The sequence below is a fragment of the Equus quagga genome, chromosome 13 (assembly GCF_021613505.1).
Source record: "Equus quagga isolate Etosha38 chromosome 13, UCLA_HA_Equagga_1.0, whole genome shotgun sequence".
Classification (NCBI taxonomy): Eukaryota; Metazoa; Chordata; class Mammalia; order Perissodactyla; family Equidae; genus Equus; species Equus quagga.
Genome location: NC_060279.1, coordinates 93,327,661 through 93,354,199, shown reverse-complemented (window position 1 = coordinate 93,354,199; position 26,539 = coordinate 93,327,661). Strand labels below are relative to the sequence as shown.

General features: G+C 43.1%; 2 protein-coding genes across 7 annotated transcripts in view; both read left to right on the top strand.

The window, feature by feature from the left end:
- The first annotated feature begins 1,062 nt into the window (after window positions 1–1,062).
- ZNF227 (zinc finger protein 227) lies at window positions 1,063–13,903 on the top strand. 6 transcript variants are annotated; one of them, XM_046681046.1, is made up of 7 exons: window positions 1,063–1,101; window positions 1,584–1,733; window positions 3,553–3,738; window positions 3,830–3,891; window positions 5,982–6,108; window positions 7,126–7,248; window positions 11,332–13,903. In XM_046681046.1, the coding sequence occupies exons 3-7, from the start codon at window positions 3,717–3,719 to the stop codon at window positions 13,458–13,460; spliced, it is 2,463 nt and encodes an 820-aa protein (XP_046537002.1). In that variant the 5' UTR covers window positions 1,063–1,101; window positions 1,584–1,733; window positions 3,553–3,716; the 3' UTR covers window positions 13,461–13,903. The 6 variants fall into 6 exon arrangements, with proteins under 6 accessions (XP_046537002.1, XP_046537006.1, XP_046537001.1 ...); XM_046681045.1 differs by lacking the exon at window positions 1,063–1,101 and adding an exon at window positions 1,213–1,375; XM_046681050.1 differs by lacking the exon at window positions 3,553–3,738 and having other exon boundaries at window positions 1,069–1,101.
- Window positions 13,904–25,222: 11,319 nt separating this feature from the next.
- LOC124249759 (zinc finger protein 233-like) overlaps window positions 25,223–26,539 on the top strand; it is a 19,445-nt gene continuing 18,128 nt past the window's right edge. The window contains exon 1 of the mRNA XM_046681053.1: window positions 25,223–25,261. The gene's annotated coding sequence lies outside the window, so the exon portion shown is untranslated. The remainder of the gene's footprint in view (window positions 25,262–26,539) is intronic.

Here is a 26,539-nt window from a genome sequence, read left to right as displayed (position 1 = left end):
ACTTTCCTTCAGGGAACTTACATTTAGAACAGCCCCTTCCTACTCCCCCTTTTTCTATAAAAATAGCTCCCCTCCTTTGTTTTCTGGATTTGCCCAGGGTTTGCCTTAGCATGCACGTCGTGAATTGCAATTCTTTTAGCTATTCCCAAATAAACTTGTTTTGAGGGTAAAAATAACTGGCGAGTTTGCCTTTTAAGCTAACAGCTCCATAAGAGATAGCTGTGTATAACAGAAGGAATATATGTTCAGTAAATGAGAAACGCAAACATATATTGGAGTGGTTATATGGATATTTTTAGGTATTCCTCTCTTTTTCCCACCCTCGTTTCAGTGAAATAGCAACTCCATCATATATTTGAGCAAATAATAAGTCTTTATAGTGACCATTGCATAAACATCTAATTAACAATAATGTATTCATCTTTCAAATTCAGAAACTTCCTGAGGAACGATTACAATGAGGTTGGTTACAAGAATCTATGCTGAAGCTTGTCTTTTTACGCTCACTATGTCTGTCTTAGTAGTCAACTTCTGAATTATTTGTGCTATTAACGAAAGTGGAAATCTAGAATATGTTCTGCCTCCACTGTATTTTTTCTTTTTGGTCCTTCGTTCTTTTTATATAGAAAAAGTGCCTAAAACTGCAAAATAAAGGCTTTTCCCCCCTTTTTTTCTAGTAGTAGCAGGTACAAGTCTATTCGTAAAAGTCTTGCAGTGTTCTTTTAAGCCTGACTCTTCAAATATTTGCTATTATGTTTTGTTTGTCAATGAGAAAAGCAAAACTCCCCTGGCGCCAGAGAACGGCTTCAAGGCGGCAAAACAGCAGGAAACCACGAAGACGGTTCTGGATGTTGCAGTTCGGGCGCTCCGAGAGTCTGGAGTTTGTTTGCTGTCGTTTAAGCACTAAGAGGATGCACATGGTTCGTCCTCCTCTTGGGGATTCTGGGAAATGTATGCCCGAACTCTGTCCCAAGCGGAAACGAGGAGCCCAGGCGCTGGTTCCCGCGGGGCTTCTGGGAAGTGTAGTCCAGGAGCGCCTTGTCGTCGGAGGCACTTCCGGCCCGGGAAAGCGAGGCCGTCACCATCTTTTCGGTCCGGGAGGTGAGTCCGCCGCGGGCCCCCACGCCCCCCTCCGAGCCCTTTCGGGCCGAGCGTGGGGACTAGTCGCTGCCTAGCCGGCCGTCTCAGGATGGAGAAGCGGCGGCCGCCGGCGGAGGCTGGGAGGCGGAGGAGGGCGGAAGCGTGGATGCCCCCGGCTCTCCTCCCCCTCCTAGAAGCACCGCTGCTGCTTCGATCGGTACCATCCATGGCGAGTTGTTGGTCACCTTTGCGCTCTGCTGTCCTCCCCTGTGAAGCAGCGAGGGAGAGCTGCTGGGTAGGGTGGCGGCTAGAATGACACGGGGCGATACGTGTCAACAGACATGATGATGGGTTGGCTCCTGCGATTGATCCCTTTTGGCTGGAAGCCCGGGTGGAGAGAGAGAGAGAGAGGGTCAGGACTCCAGGAGCAAGGCCAGGGCCCTTCTGTCCTCCTTCTGGGGGCCCCAGAGCTCTTTCCGAACCCTTACCAATCTCTGTTTCAGGAAGGACCGAGTCACCCCGCGCTGGGGCCTGGGGATGTCCGCTGCAGCTTCTCCGGGGGACGGACAGCGTCGTGCTGTCCCTCCGCATCCTTTTCTTCGCCCCTGGATTCGGGAAGGAGGGCTTCTTGGCTTCTCACAGCATAGCCCCAGGTACAGACTACTGACAGTTCTTTCTTGTTCTGTCATCGCCGTCGTCAATTCATCAGATTCCCTTCACTCTGTAAATTACTCTTAGGAAAATGTTTCAAGTATTTGTTGAATAAACCTGAGGCTGTTGAATCTGCTTGTTAATATGTATGTGTGTAGTTCTTTTTCTTTTTTTCCTTAAAGATTAGCACCTGAGCTAACAACTGTTGCCAATCTTCTTTTTTGTTTTTTCCTGCTTTTTTCTCCCGAAATCTCTCCAGCACCTAGTTGTGTATTTTAGTTGTGGGTCCTTCTAGTTGTGGCTGCATGTGTGTATTTCTACCTCTGCCACGTACATATATATTTTTAAATATTTGTTTTAAATATATATTTATTTGTATATCTGCCATTTACATTTTCCTAAATGTAAATGGTAAATGTAAAATGGTAAATGTGAAAAGCTTTACATTTCTTCTCCTTTTTTTTGTCTTCACTTCGCTTTGTCCCTCTTTGATTTGCCCTCACCTGGTTGGGAAGTTATATGGGCTTCTGTTATTCTTTTAATTTCTAGAAATGATTATCTGTCTCAACAAATACTAAACATGGTCAGCATGTATTCTCATTCTCAAAAATATAGAGACTAAAAATATACTTGAAGTTTGAACTGTAGGCTAGGTTATAGGTCAGCTTTTTATTATAACCACCCTCCAAAATTGTCTCATCGTTCTTGGGCTCGTTTTGTTTTGTTTTAAGATTTTACCAACACATTTACAGATGTTTTCTTACCATTGCTTCTTTCAGGGTTCATTTAGTCATAGATTTTCATTTTTGTCTAGCTAAAATGTCTTCGTTTCTCCCTCACGTAAATAATCATTGAGTTGAGCATAGCATTCAAGGTGGACAATAATTTTCTTTCTTCATTTTGGGGAGATTATCCAGTTGTTTCAGATCTTCATTCTGTTTTCCTGTTTCTGTCAGTCTACTAGGCATTTCTGTGAGGTAAACTATGTTTCCTTTCTGGGAGCCTTAAGGTTTTTATTGTTGTTTTTAGTTCATTTTGTTTATTTATATTTTTTGAGTCCTTTGCATTCCTGAGTGTCGCTGTGATTTATTTAGGAGTAGATTGATTTATACAATTCAGAATTTCTATATATGAACTCAACAGTAACCTCTTGAAATAAGACCCCTCTGCCATTTCTTGCATTCTCTTCTCACACTCTGGTTAGGCAAATATTGGGGCCTCTCAGTCTGTCTTCCATGTTTCTTGATTTTTATTTTGTCTCTTTCTCTTTCCTATGTGTTTTTTACATCTCTGTGCGCATAGGATAAAGGACTTTAGCCAATAAGCCTTTTCTGACTTCATTAAGTAAATGGACCCAAAATGATATTTTTTAGAAAACTAATACCAGTGTCAATAAAGTGTTATTAGCTGGGCAACAAATTGTTCAATAGGAAGAAATTTTAAGTCTGAATGAGGGCTTTCAGAGATTAAAGGTGACTTTCAGAGGAGAGCAGGTACCTTTCAGGTCTTATGCGTTGTTGTTTTTGTTATTAGAAAAGACATTTGCAAATACAATTTATGATGCAAAGTATTGCCTGCTTTTTTGCGGCTACAAGAAAAAGGGACTCCTTGTTCTTAGAACTTTCCATCTCCTCATTTAATCCTTACAACAGCCCTATGAGGTGGATATGATTTACGATTCTTATCCTACCCTCATTGTGCAGCTGACCAAAGTGAGGCACAGAAAGGTTTTTTAACCTCCCCAAGGTTACACAGATGCTAAGTATCATTGCCGGGGTTTAAATCTAGGCCCTTAACTCCAGAGCCTATGTTTTTTTTTAGCCCCTGTTTTCCGGTGCCTCTCATTTCCTGCCATCCCCGGGATCAGAAATCCTCACAGTAGGGATGCTGGATTTGGTTGTGCGGGTTGTTCACGGCCCAGTGGCCCTTGGCTGACAGACCTCTGAGTAGCTGGAATCTAGTCCGTGTTCTGCTTCCCAAGCTGGATGTGCCGACACCTGCCTAGAAGTAGGAGCCCTCTCTTGTAGTTTCTACGAAGATCCACGTGGGCTCCTGGCAGCCCTGGCCTGCATTTCATGGCTTCTCTGTCCTTCCGTAGTTATGCCTTCTCAGGACTCTGACCTTCCCCAGAAGGAGCAGGAGAAAATGACCAAGTTTCAGGTGAGTAAGGCATTCCTTTCTGTCTCCTGAGATGTGATTTTATTTCTCAAAGATGAGGCCCATCTTTTTTCTCCTCCTTGGAAAGGTTAATGGAAAACAGCAGATCCTGAGTGCTTGTTGTGAGCCGTGCTGTGTGTGCACATGTGTTTTGTGTGTTTTATCATCTTTATTTCACAAAACGATGTTTGAAAAAATAATAGAATTTTGAAATAGACAAAAATAATTTACACTGCTGCCCTGCTTACAGACTAGCTCTTCTCACTTTCCCATAATTCTTTTCCGCTTGCATTCGTAACTACATATTTGCAATATTAGAATTGATGGGCTATGTTATATACATTAGATAAGGGCTTAATATCTCTAATTCTTATTAGGACAAGTAAGATAAAGACAAACCAAATTGGAATATAAGTAAAAGAAATGAATAGGAGGGGCTGGCCCCGTGGCCGAATGGTTAAGTTCGCATGCTCCACTTCGGCGGCCCAGGGTTTCGCCAGTTTGGATCCTGGGCATGGACATGGCACCACTCGTCAGGCCATGCTGAGGCGGTGTCCCACATGCCACAACTAGAAGGACCTACAACTAAAAAATACATCTATGTACTGGGGGCCTTTTGCGGGGGAGAAGATGACAAAAAAACAAAAAGACTGGCAATAGATGTTAGCTCAGGTGCCAATCTTAAAAAAAAAACAGAAATGAATAGGAGTATCACAAAAGAGGAAAGTAAATTTATGAAGAAAATAATGGTCATTAATAACTAAATGTGTGCAAACGTTAATAAGACCTTTCTATTTATTTATGTCATTTAGATTGTCAAAGTTTTTTTTTTTTAATTTTTCCTTTTTCTCCCCAAAGCCCCCCGGTACATAGTTGTATGTTTTTTTTTAGTTGTGGGTCCTGCTAGTTGTGGCATGTGGGACGCCACCTCAGCATAGCTTGATGAGCAGTGCCATGTCCGCACCCAGGATTCGAACCGGTGAAACCCTGGGCTGCTGCAGCAGAGCGCACAAATTTAACCACTTGGCCGTGGGTCCGGCCCCTCAAAGGTTTTTTTAAAAAGGAATTGGGTCCTTTTTGGCCAGAGTCTGGCCATTCAGGAACACTTGTATTCTCTCATGTGAAATGTGGCTTGAGAAAAGCTTGGGAGAGGCACATCTGCCATTACGCTTTCAACATTTTTAAAGTGCATATTCCACGACTTTGCAGTTGCTGCTTGTTGGCCAAGCTCTCTGTGAAAGTGTCTTTGCCGCATTGATTATGAGCAGAAACCTCTACCTAATCGTACGTTATTTGGATTGATTCAAGATGAATCCTCAGTTCTGAGGAGTACTAGACTGCGGTCACGAAATGGGATGGAGGAGATCATAACGATATTAATTGTTCAAGTCGATGGGGCATTGATGTGGCCGGCACCTCTCTCAGTGCTTTGCCTGTATGCCCTCATCTAATCCTTTCGAACAGCTCGCGATTTAGACACAGTTATAGAGAAGAGGAGATCGAGATGGTGAGAGGTTAATGAGTTTGCCCAGGGTCCTTGAATGACCTTGAAATTGAACTCGGCCTGTGCCCTGGCCGGCTGTGAATGCCTTGGAAACTCAGAGGAAGAGCTATACACTGTCCTGCTGGGTGCTGCAGGCAGTGAGCTTTGTGCACACTAAAAACAGTGATGGAGTCCAAGCTTTGGGGGAGGCAGAGAGGAGACGGGGAGAGGGACAACTGCCTGGGACCCCTTTGAATCTGTAACAGGTTTTCTGGTGACCCTCTTTTTTTCTTTGAGGAGGATTGGCTCTGAGCTAACATCTGCTGCCAATCCTCCTCTTTTTGCTGAGGAAGACTGGTCCTGAGCTAACATCCATGCCCATCTTCCTCTACTTTATGTCTGGGACGCCTACCACAGCATGGCTTGCCAAGCGGTGCCATGTCCACATCCAGGATCCAAACCGGCGAACCCCCGGCCACCGAAGTGGAACATGTGCACTTAACCACTGCGCCACCAGCCAGCCTCTTGGTGACCCTCTTTATCTTTCCCAGTGCCACCCTTCTTCCAGTGGGGGTCGTAAGATTGAGGTTGCGTGTGTTTGGCGTTGTAGGAGGCAGTGACGTTCAGGGACGTGGCCGTGACCTTCACGGAGGAGGAGCTGGGGCTGCTGGACCCCGCCCAGAGGCAGCTGTACCGGGACGTGATGCTGGAGAACTTCAGGAACCTGCTGTCTGTGGGTGAGGACAGGCACCCTCTGACATTAAACCTCAACCCCTTGAGAGTCCCTGTGTCCTCAGTTGTTCAAAGCTTTGGACCTTTCGAAATGCTTCCCTGACCTTGAAGATGGAAGTTTTTCTAAGCCCTCGGACTACAGGCCTAGGTCTTTCTACTCAAGCAAAATTCTGCCCAGGAGTGATGTTTCCCCACTGGGGACATTTGGCAATGTCTGGGGACAGTTTTGATTGTCACAACTGGGGGAAGGGTGCTACTGGCATCTAGGGGCTAACGATGCTACTAAACCTACTGTGCACGGGACAATCCTACAACAAAGAATTAGCCAGTCCAGAATGTGAGTAGTGCCTCAGTTGCGAAACCTTCTTGTCTTTGTTTGTTTGTTTGTTTTTGAGGAAGATTAGCCCTGAGCTAACATCTGCTGCCAATCCTCTTTTTGCTGAGGAAGACTGGCCCTGCGCTAACGTCCATGCCCTTCTTCCTTTACTTTATATGTGGGATACCTGCCACAGCATGGCTTGACAGGTAGTGTGTAGGTCCGCACCCGGGATCTGAACTGGTGAACTTGGGCTGCTGAAACGGAATGTGCACAGTTAACTGCTGCACCACCAGGCCGGCCCTGAGAAACCCTGTCTTAACTGAATTATAAAGGGGCAGTTTAACTTGTATACTCTGTCTTTCAAATTGTGGTTGTGACCCATTGGTGGGCCATGGAATCAGCTTAGCACATTGTACTGGCATTAATTTTTTTTGATGAAATAGAACAAGGACAGAGTTTATCATTTCCTTATCAAGACCTCACGTTGGAGCAAAAATGGTGACCATTTGCTGTGAGTGGGATGAGAGTGTGGGAAATCTAATTTTATCTCTATACAGATGTGAACTAGGTCACGATCTAAGTTTATTACAGTTTGTGATCAAAAAAGTCCTTAAAATATCACTTTAGAGATTCTGGGCATTATAGAATTTCAAATATGTTTTAGCTGAGTTCCTCTTAAATATGTGTATCTGCCTTTCCGTAGGACACCATCCCTTCAAACCAAGTCTGCTGTCCCAGTTGGAGGCAGAAGAAAACCTTTGCATGGTGGAACGAGAAACGTGGAGAAATGGGTGTTCCAGTGAGAAGCACGTGGCCGCTCTTGCAGGTACTAGCCAAGCTGCTGCTGCCCACGCCCACGGTTCCCGCTCCTGTCCAAGCGCTGTCCTCTCCGGCCTGGCTGTGACGGCAGCCTCCGCGCTGGTCTCCGGGCTTCCTCCCTTACGCTCCTGTGATCTCTTCTCCACGTGGTAGCCAGAGCGATTCTTTAGAAAGCAAGTAAGATCTCGCCATTCCTCCGCTCAGAACCTTCCAAAGGCTTCCCACCTGAGTCCTCTCGGGGGACTGCAGGAGCCCACCTGCCCTGGCCTCCTTGCCCTCTTCCTCGTTGATCTGTCCTTGTAGCCGTGCTTGCATCATTCTTGCCGTCCTGGCCCCCTTGGAGTGTTCTCTCCTGTTCCATGGCCTTTGACTAGCTCTCTTCTGCCTCGGTCTGGAGGCCCACAGCCACTCCCTTCCTCACTCACATCTTTGCTCAAATGTCATCTCAAGGTGGGCCTCGGTGTCTGCCCTATTTAAAATACCACGCTCTCTCCATTCTCCATCCCCTTCCCCCGCCTCATTTTGAGTCTCATCTCTGATCACCTGACCTAGTAACATATTTTTATTTACTTGTTCATCATCTGTCTCCCCACGAAAGGAGGAATTTGGGCAGTGTTATTGCTGTGTCTACTCAGGGCCTCCGATGGGCCTTCTGTTCAGCAGGTGCTCAGTACCTACGTGTGGAATGAATAAATTATTTAAATAACAACTATTCCATTAAGTGGAAGTGAGGAGGCTCTCCTCGCGGCCTCTCCTAACCTCTGGTCGCAGCCTTTCCCATCCAGGAAGAGCCCTGCTCAGTCCCCAGCCGGCCGTCTCCCTCTCCGCCTGGCCTCTCACTGCCCTCCTTTCTCCTGCCCCCCTCTCCCTTCCTCACTCTTGACCTCCTTTCCTTTCTCTCCCATCTTTCCATTTCCTTTAATTTGCATATTTCTCAGTACTATCTATTTAAAAATTAGATATTCCTGGGGAAGGTAATTTATATACTCTTCTTTTGCCTAAAAATCAAATTCAAGACACTTACCCGCAAGCATGATAAATTAGGCCCTGAATTCTGTGAGTAAGTGATGGATGTCGTCCTTTGTCTTTGTCCGTCTCCCTTCTTATGTCTGCATGTTGCTTCTCCTTCGAGGCGTTCAGGAAGGTTGCATCCTGGCCTCACTTTCCTGGGTCTCATATGCAAACTTAACCTCAGGAATTAGGATCCTAAGTATTGTCACTTTTCAGTTTTGCCTAATAGCCCAAGTCTCTGTCTTAGTCAATCTCGGAGCATTTTCTGCCACCGTTTCTCAAAGGTTTTTTTGACCTCTTGACCAACATGCTTCAGGAGTTTGCAACCATGCTCCACATACAAATACTATCCTAAAATGCCCTTCATGGGTCACGGGAGCTGAGATTAAAGTGCTTGTTTTTGTAAGGATTCTTAAACACAAAAAGCTACAGATATTGGAGACAAGTGGACCTCGAGTCTCTGTTACTCCCAGAGGTGGCTCATTGGCTCAGAGCACATGAGTGCGATTGATGGATTCTTGGGGAACATGATCTTCCAGCGAATGTGTAACATGATTCTGATTTCTGAGACATCTTTGAATATGTAAAGTCCATACTTACTAACTTGAGATAAAAGCTATTCACAATTATCAGAACAAATTATATACCACCATATATCACAAGTATCAGGACAAAAGTCGTCAATACCAATATGCCAGGTGTTACAATGATCAGTTCTCATGTCACAATTTCAAGTTTGCCACTTAAGAGTGAAAGTGCCTCATCCATACACCAACCTAACACTTGACCACCTTCCCCTCTCTCTGATACCGAAACAATCGTATGACCTATATCTGGTACTTGTTTAGTGGTTTCAAACTGGACATTTCCAGAGACCAAAAGGCACTGTCCTACTGTGGAGATGAGGAGAGTCCTGATTAGGAAAGGAAATTACAGAATTTTTAAATAAGTTTTCCCATGTCATTTGCATCCTAATGGTCTTAACTAGCTAATGTCACAGGCCATGTGAGGGGCCTTTTACATATTCTGGTGTGTCCTGGTACCACATGCCTGAAGTTAGCCCCAACATCACAGGTTAAGGGCACGGCCCTCCACAAGACCGCCCACCAAGACCAGATGCCAGCTGGGCTCCCAGGGCCACTCCCGCTTCTGACCAACTGGCCACACCTTCGGGGGTTCACATGATAACTCACTAGAACGACTCAACTCAGGAAGGTGCTATGCTTAAAATTACAATTTTATTATAGCAAAAAGATACAAATTGGAACCAGCGAAGAGGAGAGATGCATAGGGTGAGGTCTGGAGACTTCCCCCCACCTCCCTCTTCTAAGGGCCTTTATGATTACTTTGGGCCCATCCAGATAACTCAGGATAACCTCCTCATCACAGGATCCTTAATTTACTCAAATCTAAAGTCCCTTTTGCCATATACACTAACCTATTGACAGGTTCCATGGGTCAGGGCATGGATGTCTTTGGGGGCCATTCAGTTAGCCCAGAAATGTGTATGTACCTGTTGACAGTTTTTCAACTTGTATTATTAGAATGTAACTTTCCGTTTAAGCAAACTAATTATTAAACATTTAATATGCCCCCTTAAACATTTAAAGCCAGTGGCTTCCATACATTGTTAATCACAGACCCTCAATAAGAAATATTTCGGGTCTGGCCCTGTGGCCAAGGGGTTAAGTTCACACACTCCGCTTCAGTAGCCTGGGGTTTCACTCGTTCAGATCCGGGGCGCAGACCTAGCACCACTCATCAGGCCACGCTGAGGCGGTGTCCCACGTAGCACAACCAGAAGGACCTACAACTAGAATATACAACTATGTCCTGGGGGAGCTTTGGGGAGAAGAAGAAGAAGAAAAAAAAAAAGATTGGCAACAGATGTTAGCTCAGGGCCAATCTTTTTTAAAAAAAAATTTCACATCTTGACCCAGCATAAATATAACACATGCATTTTTATGTCTGTATCTACAGCTGAAACAAGCATTTCATTGGGTGGTACCCTTACTGCTCGTGACATTTCTCATGTTTTTGTCCTATTTCTCCTTTTTTGAAATGTTTGTCGCAGTTAACGGAATTGGTTTCACATTTCACTAACACATCCCAACAATGTGAAAGATTCTGTCACAGTGGGCACAAAGCAGTGAAGAGAGCAAAGCGCATATTTTCCTCATGACAGTTCTATTCTGGTGGGTCTAGAAAGACGAGAAAAAATTAGGAAGAATACTGTAATACAGTAAATCAAATAATAAGTGCTGTGGGGAAAGATAAAGCAGGGTGAGGCAGATGGGAAGAATCAAATGTGGGGGCGGGGGGTATTTCTTATTGGGTGGTGGGGAAGGCTGCACCCGATCGAGTGCCATTTCAGCAGAGACCCAGAGGGAAAGAGGGAGAATGCAGGCTTCACTTTGTGCACAAAAGCTTTCCATGCCACGTGCAGCTCTCTCTCTTCCTCTTCAGCGTCATCCTCGAGAGTCTGCGCTGTGCTCTTTCTTTTCCTCTCCCATGTTCTTTCTCAGTTGTGCAAGAGTAGTCTTCCCTTTTCCACCTCTTTTTACAGAGACCTAAATCACTACCAGGTTTAAAACAATGAATGTGATTGATCCAACCGCTTCCCAGATTTCCTCTTGGAAGATAATTTCTGCCTGGACCTAAAATACTATTTTATGCCCACAGTCTGAGCTTTTGTGGCTTTATAGGGTCGAATCCCGCTTGTCATTAGCCCACTGAGGAAGAGGTGAGTAGGCTTTTCATGGACGTCACTGTAGGTCGGCATGTGGATTGACTTTGTTGCTCTGCGGCCCTCTGGTTTCAGACTTACATCTCTCATAGTAAACCGTTAGACTTGTGGTTCTAAGTGGGTCACACTTACACTAAGTGGATAAGAGCCTGTGGACCGTATCCTTTGCTTCCACTTGCTAGAAGATGTAAGAAAAAGGTAAGTGATGTTGTCCCAACATGACCATTCCCCTGGTTTATTAAGCCCTTCCTCTACGGCCTAAGTGTGAAATCCTGATATTTTTGAATAAAGCATTTACTTGTCCTCGTCTCTGAATATTGCTTTTCCTGATAGGCAGCAAGAATCAAAATGAGATGGAGACTCTTCAGAAAGTTGCCTTAAAATACTTTTCACGTGAAGAGCTATCCTGCTGGCAAATCTGGAAACAGGTTGCAAGTGACTTAACCCATTGTCTTCAGAGGAAGAGTTCTCAGTTACTCCAAGGCGATTGTATTCAGGTTTCTGAAAATGGGAAGGATAGAACGAATCACAAAGGAGCTGGCTCCAGTGACATTGAAAACCAAGAGTTTGCGATTTTGAGAACCCAGGATTCTTGCGGGAATACACATCTGAGTGAGTCGCGGAATCAGAGAAGAGGCAAGCAAATTAACATGAAAAATAACCCGCATGTATGTGAAGCCTTTGTGAAGAAATCACGACTTGGTGATTGTGTTAAAACTGACGCGGAACAGAAACCCTACAGATGTAATGAATGTGTCACAAGCATTCGTGATGGCTTCAACCAGCATTTACTCTTAGGAGAGAAACTCCATCCATGTCGTGAGGGTGGGAAAGGCTTCAGTTATGGCCCAGTGCTTCCAGTTCATCAGCACGTCCACCCAGGAGAGAGATGCTCCAGCCAGAGCGCACATCTGCAGCTGCATCAGAGAACTCACCCAGAAGTGAAGCTCCATCGATGTCACGATGCTGACGATTGCTTCAGCAAGAGCTCTTTTCATTCCCATCAGTCTCATCCCGCGGGAGAGAAGGCCTATCAATGTGACAGTTGTGGCAAGCGCTTCAGTAGCAGCACAGGTCTCATCATTCATTACAGAACTCACACAGGAGAGAAGCCTTACAGATGTGAGGAGTGTGGGAAATGCTTCAGTCAGAGTTCCAATTTTCAGTGCCATCAGAGAGTCCACACTGAAGAAAAGCCATACAAATGTGAGGAGTGTGGGAAGGGCTTCGGCTGGAGTGTTAATCTTCGTGTTCATCAGCGGGTCCACAGGGGAGAGAAACCCTATAAATGTGAAGAGTGTGGGAAGGGCTTCACTCAGGCGGCCCACTATCACATCCATCAGAGGGTCCACACGGGGGAAAAACCGTACAAATGCGACGTCTGCGGGAAGGGCTTCAGTCACAATTCACCCTTAATATGCCATCGGAGAGTCCACACTGGAGAGAAACCATACAAATGCGAGGCGTGCGGGAAAGGCTTTACCCGGAACACGGATCTTCATATCCATTTCAGGGTTCACACGGGAGAGAAGCCGTACAAATGTAAGGAGTGTGGGAAGGGCTTCAGCCAGGCTTCCAATCTTCAAGTCCATCAGAATGTCCACACTGGGGAGAAGAGATTCAAGTGTGAAACGTGTGGGAAGGGCTTTAGTCAGTCATCCAAGCTGCAAACCCATCAGAGAGTCCACACTGGAGAGAAACCCTACAGCTGCGACGTGTGTGGGAAGGACTTCAGCTATAGTTCAAATCTTAAACTGCACCAAGTCATTCACACTGGAGAAAAGCCATATAAATGTGAGGAGTGTGGGAAGGGCTTCAGCTGGAGATCAAATCTTCATGCTCATCAGAGAGTCCACTCAGGAGAGAAGCCCTATAAATGCGAGGAGTGTGATAAGAGCTTCAGTCAGGCCATAGATTTTCGGGTCCATCAGCGAGTCCACACTGGAGAGAAACCGTACAAATGTGGGGTGTGTGGGAAAGGCTTCAGTCAATCCTCTGGTCTTCAGTCCCATCAGAGAGTCCACACTGGGGAGAAGCCGTACAAATGTGACGTCTGTGGAAAAGGCTTCCGATACAGTTCCCAGTTTATATACCATCAGAGAGGCCACACAGGAGAAAAACCTTACAAATGTGAGGAGTGTGGGAAGGGTTTCGGGAGGAGCTTGAATCTCCGCCATCATCAGAGGGTCCACACGGGAGAGAAACCCCATAAATGCGAGGAGTGTGGGAAGGCCTTCAGTCTCCCCTCTAACCTGAGAGTCCATCTGAGCGTCCACTCTAGGGAGAAGCTGTTTAAATGTGAGGAGTGTGGGAAGGGCTTCAGTCAGAGTTCGCGTCTTCAAGCCCACCAGAGAGTCCACACGGGAGAAAAACCCTACAAATGTGATGTGTGTGGGAAAGACTTCAGTCACCGTTCACGTCTTACGTACCATCAGAAAGTTCACATGGGCAAGAATTTTTAAAAATGAGAAATGTGTCAGTGGCTTCAGGCAGGATGCACATCTTTGAGTTTTTGGACAGTCTGTGCTGGTGATAAACTCTCTGAAGTACTGAGAGTGGAAAGGGATGTCTTCAGATGGAATCTTTCTGGCGAATCCTTAAAATGATGACATAGAACCATAGGAACGGGAATTGAACTCATATTCAGGGGAGAAATAGGTTGTAACCCTCTTGGTAAGATCCAGTTGACATAAATGATCTTTCAAAGAGAATGGATGCCTAAAGATAATGTGTGAAGAGGATATTTGCCATATACTAGCTAGTTTTGGGGGGGATTAGGGAGAGTTTGGGGTTATTTTCCCTTTTCTTTAATTTCCAGTTTATACTTGTTTACAGTGACCATTATTTTTACTATAGCTGTAAAGCTACGAAAAATGAAATGAATAAAATTACAGACTAAAAATTTCCTGTGGCCAAGAACTCATAATATGTTGCTTTATTTCATATGGTCTATTGAGTTAAAATTAAGGAATAGATCCCCAGAGGTGAATCTTTGATCTCGAGACGTAAATTTGTAGCTGCTGCAGATGTATATAAAAGAATGTTCGTTGAATCGTTGTTTATAATAGCAAACATAGAAATCCATTGGATTGCCAAAATATCTTATGATTTCTTGATCCAGTGGAACTATGCAAACATCAAATGGCAGAAGGTCAATTTGTAGTTATGGATGTTGGAAGATGTCCAAGATAGCATAATCTGGAAGAAAACAAAGCGTGAGATTTTTGTGTGATCTAATTTTTAAAAAAAGGTATAGATAACTAGGTGGGTGTTTACTCCTAGTTATCTCTAAATGATGGAATTTTTCCTTCATGTATATTTTTACGTTTCTTTAAACTTCTGCTTGAAATAATTTAAAACTTTCAAAAGAATTGTAAAACTCATGTAAAATCTCGCATATATTCTTTACACGGATTCACCATTTAACATGTTTGAGTCATTCTCTCCGTGTACGTGAATGTGTGAACACACACACACTGATACTTGTGTGTGCACATACTTTTTTGTTTTTTAAAGATTTTATTTTTTCCTTTTTCTCCCCAAAGCCCCCCGGTACACAGCTGTGCATTCTTCGTGTGGGTTCTTCCAGCTGTGGCATGTGGGACACTGCCTCAGCGTGGTCCGATGAGCAGTGCCATGTCTGCCCCCAGGATTCGAACTAACGAAACACTGGGCTGCCTGAAGCGGAGCGCGCGAACTTAACCACTCGGCCACGGGGCCAGCCCTGCACATACGTTTTTTTAACCCTGAGTGTATTAGAGACTTCTTACTTCCTGCATTGAAATACTTAAGTGTGTATGTCCCAAGAACAAGGATATTTATTTACACAGCTACAGTACGTGTAGATCATTCAGGAAAGCTTAATATTGATACATAACGTTATCTAACCTTCAGACCTTACTCAAGTTTTATCAGTTCTCATGATATATTTATCACATTTTTTCTGGTCTAGAATCCAGTCAAGGATTATTCATTGCATTTAGAATCCTTTAATCTGGATCACTCCCTCATTCTTTGTTTTTAGTGACCTTGATATTTTTGGGTGTCTCTTTAATTTGGATTTGTCTGAGGTTTTCTCACTATTAGATTTAAATTCTGCTTTTTTTGGCACAAGGATTCCATAAATGATGTGCCCTTGGCGCCTCGCGTAAGGAAGCACGATATGTTTGTCCCGTTACAGGTGAGGTTAACTTGGTAAAAGTAGATGTGAGCTGGGTTGTTTGCACTGTGAAGTTACCATTTTTACCTTTGTAATTAATAATTTGTGGGGAGGTATTTTCTGGCTCTGTACATAGCTTGTTTCTCAACAAACTTTTCTCTGCTAGTTTTAGCATCCATTGCTAAGTGTCGCCTAAACTGATTATTACTGATGTTTGCAAAGGGTGATTTTCTACCTTCGTCTTTCCCTCCTCATTTGTTAGCAAACATCTCTTCTGTTTGCCCATTGTTTACTTTCCATAAATTTGGTACGGTATGAAGTTCTATATTTGTCTTGGGCTCCACTGCCCCCAGCTGTGGAATTTGCTGCTTCTGCAGGAGACCTGGTGCCTCGTAGTGGGGAGTGGTGTTTTGAAATCAAGATTTGGGTGATGGATGTGCTCTTTTTCACTACTGAGGGGTGGAGATGAGAGGTGGGTAGATGGGGAGGGAGGTACATAGGGAGAAAGAATGAATCCTGAGTTCATGCTTCTACCATCAATTCTTAATTCAATTCCATAGTGTTTTTCCTAGCCTTCTCCCATTCTAACTTACCTCTTTGTTCTCCAAGAATCAGAAATTTGGCTCCCAGTATCATCCGCATACTTACTGGAGAATGTGGACAAGCACCCTGCTAGAGCTTGGGGGTTCTGTTGTTCATGGAAGGAGAGAATATTGGACAACTAATAATGCCTGAGATGGATTTTGAATGGCATGGTCTCCACAACATCATGACTTCCCCTTCTCAGGGCGTTGACTCTAAACCAAATAAAATAGCCTAGTAGGACCATGAAGAAAACTAACTGATAGAAGAATAAATCCAAAGATGGGCATATCCGGGTGAGAACAGTGCAGTTTGGGGTTCCTTGTGGATACTCGGACCACCGATGTGAAGGAGTGGCTCCTGTGAAGTGTGGGTTGGGCAGCAGGGCTGGCCTGTGGGTGCCACTGATGCCCTTGAGAAGCACTGCGTTACTTCATCTACTGTTGATCCCCTCAGCCCCCGTATACTTGGAGGGAGTTTGACAAAGTCCTCAGACCCTCAAGGACCATGTCTCCATTGCTTCTGGAGAGAACGAAAGCATTTTATGAGATACTCAAAAGAGACCAAGCTACAATATTGGTTACAGAGCAGTGTGGTGTAACGATTAAAAAGCAGACTTTGGAATTCGACGTTCTTGTTGAGTTCAGCCATTTGGTAGTTGGGTAACTGCAGACAAGATGCTTAACCTCTGTGTTCCTCGGTTTGCTTGTGTGTTCAATGTGGATGACAGTGATCTCTCTTAGTTCTGTTGTGAGAGTTAAAACGATATGCCTGGCGTACAGTCAGAGCCGGACAGTGTTAGCTCTTGTTTTCAACATAGATGTCATTGTTACTATATGTTTATATTATAAAATTCTAAGCCAGAGATCGGTGAACTATAGCCTGCTGGCCAAATCCAGCCTGTATCCTGTTGTTGTATGGCCTAAGAGCTAAAATTCCCTTTTTTTTTTTTTTGAGGAAGATTAGCCCTGAGCTAACATCTGCCAGCAAACCTACTTTTTTTTTTTTTCCTGAGGAAGATTGGCCGTGAGCTAACATCTGTGCCCATCTTCCTCTACTTTATATGTGGGATGCCTGCCACAGCATGGCTTGATAAGTGGTGCTAAGTCCATGCCCAGGATCTGAACTGACAAACCCTGGGCCACTGAAGTGGAGCATGTGAACTTAACTGCTACACCACTGGGCTGGACCCTAAAATTTCACATTTTTAAAGAATTGTCAGAAAAAATGGACTATGCTACAGAGACTGTATGTGGACTGCAAACCCTAAAACATTTTCTGTCTGGCCCTTTATAGGAAGTTTGCCATCCCCTGGTGTAAGCAAGCTTCGGTTTCTCAAAAGCCCTTGCTCCTGAGATATGCACATAATACGTGATAATACAGATATGTATTATCTCAGTTTAGCACTTCTCAAACCGCAGGACCTAAACTTTTAGCTCTTTAAATCTTCAGGAGATGTTTTTAAATGCTCAAATCAACATCAAAAAACACCACCACACTTTTCATGCAAATTCTAACCATAGAGGAAGCAATATGCCAGTACGCTGTTATTAACGTCTAGTTAATCTGCAGTCCTAGGAAATTCTCCATTTTTGCAAGTAAGAAAATTTTGGCTTTAAGAAGTTAAGTACCTTCAGCAATACAGTAGGTAATAAGTAGGCCAACCAGAGTTTGGACTCAGGCCTAACTGGCTTCAGAGCTCATCCTCACTGCTATCTGCATGAATTAAATCGCAAGGCCAGATCCCCTCCAATTGCATCTGTAGCACATTCACCCTGTCCCACGTGAATGAAGCAAAAATATAAGGATGGAAAATCCAGAGAGAAATACCAAATTGACCTGGGAGACCTTTTCTTCCATTTCTACTTAGGCTTTTCTTGTAGGAAATCAATAATCTAAGGGATACGTTTTGTATTTTGTATTTCCTTCATTACATTTCGGACCTTGTTAGTGCCATGAATTTTCCCACCTTTGGTTTGATGACCAAAAAGCCAATTCTGAAAATGGACTCAAACTTTGAAAAAGAACAGCCATGTTTAAAGCTTTGACTTAGCATTGTGACCTAACTGAATATACGTCTTCCAAATGGAAGTTTGCAACTTTGGCACTCCTTTTTAGGAGGATGTGTCTAAAATTCTTGACTTGGTAGTTCCCCCAACAAAATCAGATTTCTTTAAAAATAAGCAGCTTTCAAGGTAGCTCAAAAGGTAGCTTTCAGATAACTTTCCACTTGAAAGTTCTAAATTGCTAAGCCTTGTAGCAATTCAAACCACATCCCTCCTCTTTGGCTTATTATTATTGTATAATTCACATATCATGAGCTGCCCATATTGAAAGTGTTCAATTTTTAAAGTTTTAATATATAAATGCGTCCTTGAAGCCATCACCACAATCAAGATAACGAACATATGCATCATTCCCCAAAGTCATCTCATACCCCCTTTTAGAACCCCTCCTGCTCTGCACCCATCCCTGAGCAACCACTGGTCACCTTTCTGTCACCATAGTTGCATTTCCTAGAATTCTAACAAATGAAACCATACAATATAGTATACTCTTCCCCACCCTTGACTTCTCGCAGAAAGAGATCCTTTATTGCTGAGTAATATTTCAATTGCATGGATACACCCCAAGTTTTTAAAAATCCATTCACTTGTTGACGGGTATTTGGATTGTTTCCAAGCTTTTGGCTATCACAGATTAACCTGCTGTGAACATTTATTTGTGTACAAGTCTTTGTGTGGAGAAATATATTCTTTCCTCTTGGCTATATAGCTAGAATGGAATAGCTGGATCCTATATTAGATATATGTTTAACCTTTTAAGAAACTGTCACACTGTTTTCCAAAGTGGTTGTACTATTTACATTCCCACCAGCAGTGTGTGAGTTTCCTCCACATCTTCATCCACATTTGTAATGGTCAGTCTTCTTAATTTTATCCATTTTAGCAGGTATGTAGTGGTGTCTCAGTGTGGTTTTAACTTGCATTTTCCTAAACATATGGTGCTTTTCTTGTGCTTATCTGCCATTAGCATATATTTGGTGAAGTCTGTTCAAATATTTTGCCAATTTTTTGGGGGGGGGGTTGCTTGTTTTCTTATTACTGAGTTTTGCATTTCCTTTGTATATTCTTGATGCAAATTCTTTATCAGATACGTGATTTGCAAAGATTTTCACCAAGTTTGTGCTTAAGCAGTAGTTTTAAATATTTATAAAGTGCAATTTATCAAATTGTTCTTTTATTTATCATGCTTTTGGTGTCATAGCAAAGAAATCTTTGCCTAATCCAAGGTCACAAAGATTATCTTCTATGTTTTCTTCCAGAAGTTTTATAAGTAGGTTTTATATTTGTCAATCCATTTTGATCATTTTTAATCATGCATTGTGATACTTGTGTATGGTACAAGACATGTTTAGGTTCATTTAAAAATGTGGATGCCCAGTTATTCTAACACCATTTGTTCAAGAGAGTAACCTTGCTCCGTTGAATTAGCTTTACACCTTTGTCAGAAAGCCATTGACCATATATGATTGGGTCTGTTTCTGGACTCTCTGTTCTGTAAGCAGTTTTTAAAAGAGTTTAGAAAAGTCACTGTATTTGTTTCCTAGGGCTTCCATAACAACATACCACAAACTTGAGCAGCTTAAAACAACAGAATTTATTTTCTCTGGAGGCTAGATGTCCAAAGTCAAGGTGTCAGCAGGGCGAGGCTCTCCTTCCTTGCCTCTTCCTACTTTCTGGTGGTGGCTATTGATCCTTGTTCCTTGGCTTTGAGCTGTGTCTCTGTAGTCACACGGCATTCTCCCTGTGTGTTTTATCTTCACGTGACGTTTTCCTGTTCTTATAAGGACATCAGCCGTATTGGATTAGAGTTCTCCCTAATGGCCTCGTCTTAACTTGATGACATCTACAAAGACCCTATTTCCAAATAAGGTCACATTCACAAGTACCAGGGGTTAGCACCTCAGCATATCTTTTGGTGGTGCACAAGCCCTTAACATCACTAAACAAACAAGCCATTACAACGTACAGCAAGCAATGAAAACCAACCTTCAACGGGAGAATGAATCTGATGTCAAGAGATACCACATTATAATATTCAACAGAAAATTACACAGTGTGCAAAGAAACAAAAAAGTATGAACCATTCATGGGAGAAAGGAAGATAAACTGTCCTCAAGGAAGTACAGACATTGGGCTTACTAGACAAGGACTTTAAATCAACTGTCTTAGTCTGAAAGTGCCAAAGGAAACCATGGACAAAGAGTTAAAGGAAACCAGGAGAATGATGTCTGAGCAAATAGAGAATATCACCAGACAGAAATTATAAAAAGGAAACACAAATTCTGGAGCTGAAAAGTACTTTTTTCATGAAAAAAATCACTAGAGAGTTTCAACATCAGATTTGAGCAGGCAGAAGAATCCGTGAACTGAAAGTCAATTGAAATGAAAGAAAAATAAACAGGCTATGGGACACCATCAAGATACCAACAGATTTATAATGGGAGTCTTCATAGAATAGGAGAGAAAGAAAGAGTATTTGAAGAAATAATGGTCAAAAACTCCACAAACTTATATGAGACGTGAATCTACACATCCAAGAAACTCAACAAATTCCAAGAGGGATAAATGCAAAGAGATCCACACCAAGACACATTTTAATCAAACTGTCAAAAGCCAAAAACAAAGAATCTTGAAAGCAGCAAGAGGAACCAGGACTCATGTACAAGGGACCAACAATAAGATTAACAACTAAAAAGGAAAAACATACAGCTCTCCTCCTGTGGAGGGGAAAACCCAGTTCTTGCCTACTGTGTGTTTCTTCCCTGTAAGTGTCCTTTACTACTGACACAGAACACTTCACTTCTGACACTTTTAGTCGCCAAATGTGTGGAGGTTTCCCCCCACAGTAAGCAATTCTCTGCAACACTTGCTGGGTGTCCTACAATTTAACTCAATTCTGACACTTATCTACCTGGAGATAGTGTCAGATCCCACAGGTTAAGGGCTCAGACCCACAAGACTGTTCCCACCCCACTTCAGATGCCAGTCACAAGTAGTAGGTTATCCCAGGTTATCCAGAACTTCTGCCCAATTTGGCTACAAATTGGAGGTTCCCACAATCCACTCCTCAGGGTCATTAATTTGCTAGAGTGGCTGACATAACTCAAGGAAACACATTTACCAGTTTATTAAAGGATATGGTAAAAGAGACAGATGAACAGTCAGATTAAGAGATACACAGGGAAAGCTCTGTGGGACGGGGCACCAAGCTTCCATGCCATCTCCAGGTGCACCACTTTCCCCACACCTCCCACCTGTTCACCAACCTGGAAGCTCTCCGAACCCCATATTTTTGGATTTTTATGGAGGCTTCATCATGTAGGCATGATCAATCATTAACTCCATTGTCAGCCCTTCTCCCTTCTCAAAAGAATGGCGGGGAGCGGTGGGGGGGGGGGGGGGGAGGTGAAGGCTGAAAATTCCAAGCTTGTAATCCTTTTTCTTTCCAGTGACCAGCCCACAGTGACAAGTCCATCTGGGAGCCCACTCAGAGTTACCTTTTTAGAACGAAAGGCACTCCTATCACCCAGGAAATTACAAGGGTTTCAGGAGCCCTGTGTCAGGATCCAGGGCCAAAGATCAAATATTAGAAGAAAAGATGCTTCTGATGCTCTTATCCTTTAGGAAATTACAAGGGTTTCAGGAGCTCTGTGCCAGGAACTGAAGGCAGAGACCAATATATATTTTCTATTATCTCACAACAGCCATTTCTCATCAGAAACCATCAAATCCAGAAGGCAGTGGGATGACATATTTAAAGTACTGACAGAAAAAAACTGTTAATGAAATATCTTATACCTGGAAAAACAATCCTTCAAAAATGAAGGAGAAATTAGGACATTTCCAGATAATCAAATGCTGAAGGAGTCCATCACCAGTAGACTGGCCCTATGAGAAATAGTAAAGGGAGTCCTTCAGGCAGAAGTGAAAGGACATTAGGCAGTGTCTTGATGCCAAAAGAATAAATAAAGAACACTGGTAAAGTAACTACATAGGTAAATGCTACACAAGCCTGTATTATTTTACTTTTGACCCATAACTCCTATAAGGTTCAAAAAAATGCATAAAACAGTAGTCATAAATCTGTGTTTTTGTTATACGATATATAAAGATGTAATTTGAGACAACAAAAACCTAAAGCGAAAAAGACAGGTATACAGGAGCAGAGTTTTTCTATACTATTAAAGCTAGGTTGGTATTAATTCAAAATAAATTGTAATACATCTAAGAGATTAACTGTAACCTCAGAGTAACCACCAAGAAGATAACTAACAAATATACAGCAAACGAAATGAGAAGGAAAGCAAAACAATACATTACCAAAAAAATCAATTAAACACATAATATGGCATTAATGGAGGAATTGAGGAAGAGAAAAGATAAGACATACGGAAAACAAGTAACAAAATAGCAGAAGTAATCTTCCTTGTCAGGAATTCATTTAAATGTGAACGAGTTAAACTTTCCAATTTAAAGGTAGAGATTGGTAAAATGGATAAAACAGCATAATCCAACTATCTGTTGTCTACAAGAGACTCACTTTAGAGCCAAAGATAAAAATAGATTGAGTGAAAGGATGGACAAAGATATTCCGTGCAAACTGTAACCAAAAGAGAGCTGGGGTGGATACACTAATATCAGACAAAATAGAATTTATGTAAAACACTTTACAAGAGACAAAGGAGGATATTGTATATTGATAAAAGGGTCAGTTCATCAAGAAGATATAACAAATATAAACATTATGCACCTAGCAATAGAGTCTTAAAATATATGAAGTGAAAATTGATAGAAATGAAGGGAAAAATAGACAGTTCTATAGTAATATTTTGAGACGTAATACTCCACTTTCAATGATGCATACAACAACCAGGCAGAAGGTCGATAAGGAAATAGTGGACTTGAAAACACTATAAACCAAACATGTGACAGATATATCCACATATATATGCACTCCACCTAAAATTAGCAGAATACACATTTTTCTCAGGTGGATGTGAAATATTGAACAGGATAGACCATTTATTAGGCCACAAAAACAGATCTCAATAAATTTAAAAAAATAGAAATCATACAAAGTATATTCTCCGACCATGATGGAAGAAACTGGAATCCATAACAGGAGGAAAACTGAAAAAGTCAACAACACAGCCTTAAAAGCTAATGGGGCAGGAAAAAAAATCACCGGGAAACTATAAAAGACTTTGAGATGAAAACATAGGCCCACAGTGATAAGGAAAGTCCTCAGGGCTGTATTTTTCACATAAAAGATGGTTGATCCAGCTTTCTTTCCTAAAATTTACTCAGCCTGGGAGGTGGGGCAGCTGTTGCTGTGGCTCCTCTGCCTCCATCCTCCGGGCCACCACCACTGCTTGGTCCCGGCTGTCCTGGGACCACTTCTGCCCCACCTCATTCCCAACTGGGGCTGGAGCCCCATGTCCTGCATTGACCCAGACGTAATTGTAATGTGATTGCAATCACACATAAACAGAAGTTCAAGGAAATCCCACCTCCGTTGCCAGTGCACTTCTTTTCCTGGAAACCTCTGGATAGATAATTTACTTTTTCTAACTGCCTGAACACTCTGCACCCTCTCCCCTTCTCTCCCTCCCTCCCTTTCTCTCTTTCCTTTTTATTTAGTTTTTGGTAGGTAACAGAATTTAAATCAACCTATGGAATCTTCAAAGAAAGGTGTATATTGCCTTTTGCATAATTTAATTTTCTCCATATGAATATTCAGTTGTTCCGATACCAGTTACTGAACATTTTCCTCATTCCCCACTACTTTGCAGTGCCACATTTTAACAAAATCAGTACCTATATGTGATTAGATGTATGTCTTGGCTCTCAAATCCCTTTGGTCTAGTTTTTAATGCTTTTACCGATACCACACTCCTTTAGTTACCATAGCTTTGCAATGAGTCTTGATATTTGACAGAGGGTGTCTCTCATCCTGTTCTCTTTTAGGGTGTTTTGGCAGCTCCCAGTGAGGGTAAATGGAGGTACAAACAGAATAACTCATGAAGTATTCTTTCTACAAAAGTGACCCTGAATAGAATTGAACCTGTAATTCTAACCATTGGTGCACAGAATATACAGAGAAATATTTGCGACGACATGAATGAAACCAGAGGACATTATGCTAAGTGAAATAAGCCAGACAGAGAAAGACAAATACTGAATGGTATCCCTTATATGTGGGATCTAAGGGGAAAAAAAGCTCAACTTATAGAAACAGAGAGTAGAATGGTGGTAGTTGCCTGGGCAGAGGGGTGGGGGAAATGGGAAAATGTTGGTTACACAAACTTTCAGTTATAAGATGAATAAGATCTGAGGATCTGATGTATAACATGGTGACTACAGTTGATAATGCTGTAACTGTATAATTGAAATTTGCTAAGAGAGTAGATCTTAAAGGTTCTCAGCTGCCAAAAAAAAAAAAAAAAGCTAACTATGTGAAGTGATGGATCTATTAATTCGATTGTGGGAGTCCTCTCACAATGGATATCAACTCATCTTGTACACTTTAAATATATTACAATTTTATTTGTCAATTATACCTCAATAAAGCTTAAAAAAAAAAGAGTTGAATTTTTTACGGTCATCTGAGCAGAATCCCCTACTTCCACACCTACTTTTTGAATAATCATGGCTCATTGATTTCAACCACCTTGTAGAAAATACATTCTATCGTATTTATAATGTCAAGAGCAGAGTGGGTCTTGATGATGGGATGTTTCAAAGTGAAGTAAACAAAGAAACATCTTAAAGATATATTCGAGGCTTTTCTTTTTCAAATTACAGTATTTCCTTCACTTCTTTGCCAGTGCGTCTTTCATTTGTCAGAAAACCCCATATTTCAAAATGAGTAATTAAAACCAACAAAAGTGGGAAACTTATTTGTTTTGTGGCCTGATCAGAGGTTACTTTTCCTTCTTGTGAATCTTTAGCATCTTGGAATGAATCGCTCATGCGAGGTAAACATTGTCAGAGGTCCAGATGCATCCAGGGACAAGCAGCATAAAAAAGGCAATAGCATCAAACCAAGTTTGACATCCTCTCTTCGCCTTTCCTCTCATAGACAGCCACATTGACTTCTCAGTCACGTGTATTAGTATTGTAATTTTTTAAAATTAAGAAAAAAGTAAAGAAGGGGAAAAGCAAAGAAAAAGTCCAAGCGCTAATAACGCATGAGAACTAAATGAATTGAACCATCTTATACGTTTAAAAAAAAAAAAAAAAAATGGCAACTTAGTGTAAGGGCTCCTTTGCGGAGGATTCTGGGAAGTGTAGTCCAGGAGCGCCGGGTAGTCAGAGCCACTTCCGCTCCCGAAGGGAGGAACGGTAGCCCTCCTTCCGCTCGGGGGTTCTGGGAAATGTGGTCCAGGAGCCGTGCGTGGCTGGGGCACTTCCGGCACCAGAGGGCGAGGCCGTGGTCCTCGGTCCCTTGCGGGGGGTGAGTGAGAGCCGAGGTGCTGCGCGTCTTACGAGCTCGCCTGGACCCGGCCCCCGCAGGCGTCGCCCTCGCCCTCGGGGCCTGGAAGCCGCGGGGCAGGGGCGCTGCTCGGCTCACCTGGGCGTCTAGGGCGGCTCGCGCGTCGGGCGTCGGGGGCGGGCTCGAGGGTCTCCGGGGAGCTGGCTTTCCGTCGCCTCCCGCTCCTTCCTTCCCCTCGCTCTGCCGCCTGGCAGCGATAGATGTAGAAATAGATGTAAACAGCTCGGACCCGATCCCGGCACGAGCTGAAGGGCGGTCGGTTGGTACCAGTCTGTGACTTCCCGAGAGCATCTGTGAGCCCGCGGTGGCCTCTGAGCTCCGGCCGCTTCCCTCACCCCTGCGCCAGCGGGGCCGGTCGTGGATTCCCGATGACTCCCCATCTCCCCTGCGGGTCTCCCCCCAGCTGGTGCCCGGGGGTGTCCGCTGCCGTTTATCCTGGACCAGAGACTCACTTGTGACATCTCCCAGCCTCCTTTCCTTCCGCCGCCCGGACTTCTCCGCGAGGCTGCAGAGAGGAGGAGGGAGGGACCCCCTGGCTCCCGGTGACGCTGTCCCGGCGTGAGAGAAATTAACACGTTACGTCATTTCCGCTCTCAGTTGGGCGGCAGACTTCCTTTGCTCCTTAGCAGATTTTTTCTGTTGGGCAAGTGTTCCGATGTTTATAGAATAAACGGGAGGCGGGATGAGACCGTGTTGATGAGGGAGCGATAATGATTTGTTAATATGTTCTGTAGATTTTATATGCCTTGATTAGCTTAATCCTCGTAACAACAAAGATACTGTTATTATCTGTATTGCAGTTGCGAGCGTTGGTAAGTGAAGGACTTAGGTTATTTTGCCAAAGTCAGACAGCAGGCATCAGGTAGAACTGGGAACCTTTGTGCCAATGACTGAAGGAAGGAGGGTCATTTCATGATAATTTGGGACCTTAGAGGACCTGAAGGCTGTGCTCGTTTAATTTCGTGTTATTTTTATTTGACGTTATGTTCGTATTCTGATCATAGAAGCAATTTGTGCTCATCATAGAGAATTTGAGAAATAGGTGAAGAAAGGCAAAAATGATCTATAATGCCAGGATGTAGAGATAAATGTAAGTATGTTAATGTATTTCTCTTTAGTTGTTTCTGTATTTTTCTATGCTTCTCAAAAATTGTATCATACTTGTAGTTTTCTGTTTGTTTGTTTTTAAGATTGGCACCTGGGCTAACATCTGTTGCCAATCTTTTTTCTTCTTCTTCT

What these genes read in the sequence shown, in the direction of transcription:
- ZNF227 (XM_046681046.1), top strand. Translation starts at nt 3,717, where the DNA reads ATGTGCCGACACCTGCCTAGAA. An exon ending in GTGCCGACACCTGCCTAGAA is followed by an intron (nt 3,739 to 3,829) that starts GTAGGAGCCCTC and finishes GTCCTTCCGTAG; the next exon opens with TTATGCCTTCTCAGGACTCT. An exon ending in GCACGTGGCCGCTCTTGCAG is followed by an intron (nt 7,249 to 11,331) that starts GTACTAGCCAAG and finishes TTTTCCTGATAG; the next exon opens with GCAGCAAGAATCAAAATGAG.